Genomic DNA, 8828 nt, shown 5'->3' on the forward strand with positions numbered 1-8828 from the left:
TTTTCGTAGTATTTTTATTTGATATTGTAGATTAGTATTTTTTTTTCTAAAATCTGACAAAGTTATTTTTTGGGCTTAAAACAAAATTAGAACATTTTATATTTAGAAACGAAGATAGTAGATGGTAGAAATGTACTCATTAGTTGTTATGCTCGTTTACATCGATAGATGCATAGGCTGAGAAGTGGCCTCACTTTGTGAGAAAGACACTCTTTTAATAATTTATTCATGAACTAACAGTCAACCTGACTTGCTTAAAACAAAATTAGAACATCTTATATTTAGAAACGAAGATAGTAGATCGTAGAAATGTAATCATTAGTTGAGATGCTCGTTTACATCGATAGATGCATATGCTGAGAAGTGGCCTCACTTTGTGAGAAAGACACTCTTTTAATTATTTATTCGTGAACTAACAGTCAACATGACTTGCTTAAAACAAAATTAGAACATTTTATATTTAGAAACGAAGATAGTAAATCGTAAAAATGTAATCATTAGTTGAGATGCTCGTTTACATCGATATATGCATAGGCTGAGAAGTGGCCTCACTTTGTGAGAAAGACACTCTTTTAATTATTTATTCGTGAACTGCCAGTCAACCTGACTTTATTCATTGAGTAGAGAAATAACAAAGCATACTGTATTCCACGGGATTTTGTACATAGTTTTTTTTAATAACACAACAGAGGCTTCTCCTCCAATTTCTTTAAAACAAACCATGTTCCCTTACATAAATAAGTTCAAAACAGAAACTGAAGCACACCATTGACCATTAATCTAGGAACACCCTAGCGATAAGCCAACGACAGCCAAGGTTCTCAGATCAGTACAAAGTCTGCATTGCATTTTAGACTAACTCAACCAAAAAGAGAGAGACTAATTCAATCATCCCTGTAGATAGTTCGCTGTTCTGGCGTTCAGACCAAGTGATCCGTCGAGAAAAATGATTAGATACAACACCAGCTCGATCATCAGAAATTCAAAATGGTGCCCAGGAGCACTCGTAAGTCGCAAGACCCTGTATGCCCGACTGCCTGTATCAGAAGATGGTCTGGTGTTCAGTTCTGTATAATTCTTCAGCTAACGCTCCATGGTGATCGACGACATCCGATGGCTATGAAGCTCTCGAGCAAGATACCTTTAATGTAGTAGATGTAGCTATTGTCGTTACTTCTGCTTTTACTGCAGTGTTATTTCCCGCCTATATATATTGCGTAAGGCTATGCTATTTCCTTTGTATACGTCTTAGTCCGATTCTTTGTAGGAACTACCCGTAATAACGAACTTGCAAAATGGATCTGTTTATCATAAAGAGATTCGTTGTTTCTGACCTGCTTCACCTTAATTGTTATTTGAACAAAAAGATCACAATAAACTTTTGGTAAAAGTTATGTCTTGATCGGAGTGGGGATAGCATTTCTCTTCTGCATGTCTATGGAGTTTTGCAAAACCCAAAAACCTCGGAGATAGATCAAGTCAATTGACCAAATACTCCAATTATACAATATAATACAGGGCTCTTCTGGATCTGAGCAAATTCCCCATTTCTCTCTCGTGATCGTGCTCCAGAGGGAAAAACAACATTTTAAATGTCAAAAACATCGTAAGTGTTGCTTTGGAACTTATGTGTGTGTGTATGTTTAATTACTTTAGCGTGTCATTAATTGACTAACGACATAAGCAAATTACTCTGTTTGTTTAGATAATTCGGTGGACAATCCATTTTAGGTATTTTCCCACAATAAGCAAATTATTATACTTAGGGCAAGTCCAGCAGTTCTCCTAAAATATCTTTCCTATATCTCAAAATGAGAGTCTCTCCTAAAAATATTCTCCCCTAAAAATTGACCAACTCCGGCAGTTCTCCTAATATATCTCCCCTGTATATTGCTCATTCCCATACCAATGTCTTGTTTAATTAGCATCATCGAATGAACATGCAGCAGCTACAACAAATTCTAGGACCAAAGGAACTCCAGTATGTCAGAAATTGACAACAATCTGCTAGTCGTTGTGCAAAATGGAATCAACATGCAGCAGCTAAAACGATTCCCCGTGGAGATTCCCTCTCCACGGCCACACGCCTCGGCCCCTCGCACCTCCTCATCGCCCGCCACGAATCCATGGCGCCGCTGTGACCTGCCCCTCCTCTCCTCTCCAGCCCGCCGCAACCTGCCCCTGCCCCTCTCCAGGCCCGCCGCGACAAGCCGTTGCCCTTCTCCAGGAACGCCGCGACCCGCCCCTCTCCTCCTCTCAGGTGGCCGCGCCTTGCCCGTGGCCTCCTCTCCAGGAAATTGAAGAGAAATCGACTGCCGATTCAAGCTCGAGAACAACGAGGCTGAAGAGAAACAAGGGCGGGGACGAACCTGTTGGCGCGCCTGGTGGTGGGAAGGAAGATTCCGCGAGCGACGGTTGCTTCCTGGGCGTGGATAGGGGAGGCCTCCGCCGCCCGATCTATAGGGGAGAAGGAGGCGTGGATTGGGGATGCCGATTTTTCAGGGGATCGATAGGGAACTGCTGGATGCTCGTTTTTGCATTTTTCTCCCTTACTAGTGAGTGTGCACGTGCACGCACATCTTTAAAATTTAAAGCATGTCTTTTGATTTTCATTGATCTTCAATTTAGTATTTTTTTATTGGGCACTCAAATAGATGGCATGGTCTATCTATATAAACCCGCACGTCCAGTATACGATCCATGTACATTGCATCACATAAAATCCACGGACACAATAAATTAGAATTAGTTGAAGAAATATTACGATCAACCCCAGTTTAAAGCGATACTTAAAGACAACTACTCGGCAATATTACTACAAGTATATTACATGCTCATTCGTAATGGACTCAGCCTTTGAATGTCCAACAACTCGTGAAATGAAAAGATTGGCTACTTCAGAATATCGAACTTTGCAAGAGGCAGAAAAGGTATTGTAAATAGAAAAAATAAATTCCATCTCTAACCTTGAAACTCTTAAAATTACCACATGGTGGGCTCCTGCTATATGAAGCAGCAAACGAAGCAAATATATGAAGTCAAGCCAGTTCGTAAATATGTGCAACCTCCAGTTCGTAAAGCTTCAGATATCATCAGCAGCTCCTTGGTTTAGCTTGTGTTGGAATTCTTCCCCTTCACAATCTGACCAATTACAATTATTTATACCCAATCACTTAAGTTTCACCGGATGCTAAAAGTATGACTCATACAATTAATATACCCAAGAAACAAGAAACTGTAGCACATAAAGTTTGAAACTTATGTTTGATTCTTGAATAACCAAATTGTAATACATTAACAGAGAATGTCAATATACATTGTCCTAGAGTCCAATCATGTCAATATACCACAAATTAGAGAGGGAGGGACAAACCAGCAGACCTTGTGGTCCGTTTGGATCTCTACCTTACCTTGCTTAGCTAGGCTAGAAAAAGCAAGCTCAGCTGGTCATAGATAGGAGGAGCAAGGCTTGTAGTTTGGTTAATATCCATTGCAAGCACAACGTCAGCAACGGTGTGCATAACAAAAAGCAGCGACGTGCGCTTGCCCGTGCGAGAGAGCCGAATTGGCTCTCCTCCGATGGCAAGCTTTTTTGGAGCAGTTACGGGCTATCTTGCCAAGCAAAGCAAGACTTCTTAATCCCTACCAAACGATCATCCAAGCCCGGCAAGGTTACGGCACGCCTAGCCTGAGATCCAAACGCACCCCAAGTCCCTTGCTGTCGCTTATTAGCAGGGACCAGTTTGTATAATATGTCATGTGAACAGCACAAAGCAAGCATCCTTCCATCTCATCTCACTCTGCACAGATGAGGTGTTGAAAAAGAATATGGTAACACTAAATTGAAATAGAGAAAAATGAGGTTGACCATTCCAATTCAGATTACGGACTTGGCAATGTTCTAAAGTTTCTAAAATTTTATTAACTGCCATAGTACAAAGAGCAACAATAAAAGAAGTCTGAGCACCCTCCAGCCTCTCTACAGAGGAAGTTGATCTGTCCTATATTTTGTTTTTTTAAATAATCTAGTGAAGCACATCAGATGAGCAAGAGTTTATTTTTTTCCATGATAGGAAGTTGGCAGTAATGATACGAATACATAAATATGTATGGTACAAGTGCAATGTGGTACCTGCAAGTCCAGACCTCTCAAGGGCAATGAACTCGAAAAACAGGTCACTGGGTTTGGTTTGCTTCATGAGGTGCTGATAGAGACCTGCATCATCTCGTGCCTTCAGATGACATATTCCACAAGATTGAACGGTGTTGGTTAGTTGTTGTGCTTAAGAATGCAATCCAATTTTAATTTTGCAACAAGTCATCATTGGCCATAATGACTCACTTGATGAGAGTCAGGATATGCTATAATGACCAAGGCCCTGCTAGAATTCCTAAATATTAAAGGTACAACCCTGCTTTGAGCAATAATGGCATTATTATTATTGTCATTATCTGAAATGTGAACTGCCAGGACCCGATTCAGACAATCATCTCATTTTCATAGGTTTGACATCGAGCTGCACATTGTTATATTTCCTTGTCGCTGCAACAACATCGATCCCAAGCCTTGCAAATAAAACTTCAGTATCAGGAGTTGGGACATCCATCTTGTCATTTTGACAAGCATCTGGTGTGCACAATTGAAGCATCATAATCAGCATGTTGATAGACATATTGATTGTGAACTGAGCTGCAGAACAGTAAGATTTTGAAGTAATTAAACAACACGGCCATTTGATCAATACGCACAGAATCAGCGCCCAAGTCCAACCTTATTGTTCATTACTAAATCATGAAGCCTATACTCATATCATTAGAGTTCTTTGTGGATCTCAATCTTGCAACCTCATGAATTTTTTCACCACACCCAACCCAGTTTGGTGAATCCAACATCCTAACAAATAAATCATCCAGCCCAAACTCTAATCAACCATCGAAGCTAAGCAAACTCTAATCAACCACCCGGGGAATTGACTAATTGCGAACGAACTGCATAAGAAATCAAGGGGAGAGGAGAAGGGTATAGCAAGAAGCTCAGTTCCAGGGGACTGGACGGGCATGAACTTAGTGGTTTTATGCAATGACCCTGCTGCTAAGACGAGCAGCATTGCAGCAACGAAGAAGATAAACCGATGCGCAGTACTCCGTACATCAAGTTTCCATAATTACTAGTGGAACGGCACGACGCGGCCAGCGAAAGTGCGCAGCGGTGTCCTACGGATGGTGCTATCTCTGCATTTTCCAAACATGTAGACAATTTTCATCAAATACTTGGCAAAGTAAGGTGTTCTGCACAAATCTGGAAAGTTAAACAAACAGCTGATGCATTGCATTTGAGACTTACATGCTGGATACAAAGATGCTAAACTTAAATGTTAAACAAACAGCTGGTGCATTGCAGCTGAAAACTAAACTGAGATTACAAACAAGTGAAGAAATACTAAAATGTTACAAGTCAGATGTGGCCTGTTAGAATATCAATGAAGGTGTGACTTCCAGATTTGTATGAACGTGTGTCAGATTTAATCATCGCGCAGATTAAGAAGACATGGCATATGAACTTGAAATAAATAAAAGAATGCATATATGAACAGTACCCTGTGAAATGGCTAGGGGTGTATGTGGCACAGTGTCTGTGCCATTGTTAACTGCAGTTGAAGCTTGTTTATTTTCGTTGGCTTGACGCCGTCTAGCCAGAATATTGTCTCTATTACGTGCATAATAGTATTCTCCGTTCCTCTGATTCTTTAACTCCTTAGCTTTTTTTTAGACCCTTTTACTCCTTAGCTTGTTCATAGTCACATGCACCAATTTTGCATGTCTGAAACAATAGCGTTCATTACACTAAAGTGTTATGTCGCAATTGGTAGGCACTGGTAGCTGTTACTTACCCAAGTCTTGGTCGTTACTTATATCTTGGAATGGGGTGGGAGGCCCAGTGCGTTTGCGAGATGACATGTTAATAGCTTCGTTCTCTGTCATGTCACAAGCACATGGAAGAGCAAAAAATTGTAATGCAATGTACATATTTTATTTACATCAGTCCAAATCAAAGGAATTTTGTAATTACCATGAGCATTCAATCATGATAACACATACAAGACTCTGACTAACTAATATTTCCATTTAGTGAGCACTGCTGCCTATAGAATAGTGGCACTATTTTATTGCACAAATTCTTGACAACAAAATGCATACCCCCAGCTTTCCTATTTTGAGTATAATGAATTAATGTTTGCCCTTGACAGCGCCACAAAATTTATGCTTCACATGGTGTTGAATTAAAACACTTCAAGTATCTTTGAAATCAAACATGTTAACAGTGTTATAGAATGACTTTAGTAGTTAGTACAAACACTGTGGTGTAAAGTATTATAAAATTCGCCCCCAAATTCATCAATTATTCATGCTCCACTGCTCATGAGAAATCAAAAAGGTAAATGATGCTGAGATTCTCCAGCCATTAATTAAAGATGATCACATTATTCAAAGCAAGATAAACACATGAGAAATGTGTTCCATCTAGCTAGATCGATTAAACAATGAGAAGGTGGTCAGTATTTCCTAAATGGTAGAATCGAATTAATTAAAGATCAGAACTGCTCACCTTTTGGACTGTTCAGTACAGCAAGGGTGAAGAAGCCAATCCAGATTAATATGGTACAAAGAGGTATCGCAATTAGTTGATCCCGTTCATTAGCAGTATAATACCACTGCAATTTGGAATCTTCTATGGGACAAGGGAAAAGGAGGAGGATGTAGCAGGAAATTCACCTCCAGCCATCTGGACGGGGTGGCGGAGCCTTGTCTGGGCGGCGTCCGCGGAGCGTTGCGGTGTTGGACCCGACGGTATGGGGCGGCGGCCGCGCGGGGGAGTGAGATGCGGCGGCCGGGGCGCGAGGGCGCGTGGGGGGCGCGAGGCAGCGCGGGCGCGTGGGGGCCGCGAGAGGGAGCGGCAGGCACGCGAGGAGGCGTGAGGGCAGCGGCGGGCGCGCGAGGTGATGGCAGGGCGCGAGGAAGAAGAGACGAAGAGGTACGCTGATCGGGATCGGGATTGCGGACGTCGGGAGGCAGAGTAGTCGGACGTTAATTAATGGCTAAGCTTACACAGTAAAAAAATATGCAGGCTAAATGTTAGTTGTTAGAGCTGATTATTGGACCTAATTATTTGTTAATTGTGAGGTGGAAATGGTCCGTGTACGTTTTGTAAGGAGTTATAAAAAAGAATATGTTGGTGCCTTTATAAGTAACAGAAAAAACGTTATCTGGGAGACGATAGAGGAGCTGTTGGGCTTGCTGTTAGAAGAACAAAAGAAATCCCATAGCATCATAATGTCATGATACTACGATCTAAGCCTACAAACCAATATTAACTGCTGACAAGACAACGATGCTACCTAGTAACCAAACACTGACAAGCTATTTTTTGACTGGGAAACACTGACAAACTTACACGTGCAATTTCTCAGGTGAAACTGAAATCCAAATATGAGAGAGAGACTCTTAATCGCATGTACGACCAAACCACAGTTCTTGATATATGCTAGGCTTCTGTCTATACAGTACTATGTCTAGAGAGAAACAGGCCACAACATTTCTAGTTTTGAGCATAATGAAACCGTGTTTTACTTTCAATCCATGCCGCTCTGACAACCGTGTCATACCTGTCAGGAAAGTTTGTAAATGTTCATGGATAGAAGCACGTCGAGCGGCATCATAAACCTGCATGGAGAACTGGAAATAAACATTATCTTTACGTAGCAGACATATATACAGCCATGTAACTCCAGTGTACTGGAAAAACAGCCTACCTCCTCATCTTTTGCTGAGAACCACGCATATTGTATATTATGCTTAACTGTGTCATGGAAAAGTACTTGCAATGGTATTAATGGTGTAAGCTTGGTACTGTTGGGAACCATGCATGCCAAGTGGTAAAATAAATTGACCTAATTCCCTAAAAAGGTATTGACAGAACAAACAATCTACTGCACAGTTTTACTACTCTGAGAAAGTTTTCGTAAGGAGGCACAATATTTTTCCAGTATCCATAGGAACTTCTCTTGTGTTCTTTTCCTTCTTCAAGTAAACGCAAAAAACATTGTGTCTTGATGTATTAGAAAGGTGGGTATAGTATTTACAAGCCTAGAGAGGCTGGGTACAAACGCATGCGAGAACGCAATTAGTGTGCATCACAGGACTCGGTTAACAAAAATGCTGTGCCATACCTGCTGCGGAAAGGGGCAATCGACGAGCAGGTGTTGCATGGTCTAGGGGTGCTGCTCGCACAGCACTCAAAGTGGCTCACAGCAAGCCGTGATGCTCGAGGCGGTCCCCAGTCAAGAAGCGACTAAGGTTGGCCAACCAGTAGAAGAATTTCACTTTACAAGGTGCCCAAGTCTTCCAAGTGAGCTTCCACAACAGCGCAAGTAGCAGGTGGTAAGGTAGCACGAGTGTGCCGTGTAAACTCCAAACTCTACACAGAAGGTCTTTACAGTACTAACAACTAATAATGGTGTATCACCTCTTGTATAATTATGCAGAGGGGGTACTTAAACAGGGGTTTATAGTTCCAAATTTAACTCCCTTAAAGTCCATACTGATCTCAGTTTTCCAAAAGTGACCTAAATTATTGTGATATCAACACAAAAGTGATACAGGTCTACAAAATGGGATGCTAACGGTTCTGCTTGACACCACAAAACCTAACACGGTGGCTGTGCCACCCCAAGTATTTGCACCCCCTTTGTAGCACATGTTTAGCTTTCTTCTTTTTCTCTCTCTTAGTTAATTTCTGACACTTTAAATTAGATTGCAAAATTAACAGT

General features: G+C 41.3%; 1 protein-coding gene across 1 annotated transcript; it reads right to left on the reverse strand.

Moving 5' to 3' along the window:
• Positions 1-1864: 1864 nt before the first annotated feature.
• On the reverse strand, positions 1865-8267 carry LOC104582516. The gene is made up of 6 exons (XM_014898505.2): positions 8229-8267; positions 6775-7097; positions 6608-6615; positions 5892-5975; positions 4133-4216; positions 1865-3141 (listed from the first exon to the last, which is right to left on the reverse strand). The coding sequence occupies exons 1-6, from the start codon at positions 8265-8267 to the stop codon at positions 3083-3085; spliced, it is 597 nt and encodes a 198-aa protein (XP_014753991.1). The 3' UTR covers positions 1865-3082.
• Between the last annotated feature and the right edge of the window lie 561 nt (positions 8268-8828).

This window comes from Brachypodium distachyon, chromosome 2 (assembly GCF_000005505.3).
Source record: "Brachypodium distachyon strain Bd21 chromosome 2, Brachypodium_distachyon_v3.0, whole genome shotgun sequence".
Lineage (NCBI taxonomy): Eukaryota > Viridiplantae > Streptophyta > Magnoliopsida > Poales > Poaceae > Brachypodium > Brachypodium distachyon.

Coding starts and splice junctions, on each gene's coding strand:
- LOC104582516 (XM_014898505.2), bottom strand. CDS start 8,267: ATGCAACACCTGCTCGTCGATTGCCCCTTTCCGCAGCAG. Junction 7,098..8,228: donor ATTGCCCCTTTCCGCAGCAG/GTATGGCACAGC, acceptor GTGTAAGCTTAG/CCATTAATTAACGTCCGACT. Junction 3,142..4,132: donor TGAGAGGTCTGGACTTGCAG/GTACCACATTGC, acceptor GTAATTGGTCAG/ATTGTGAAGGGGAAGAATTC.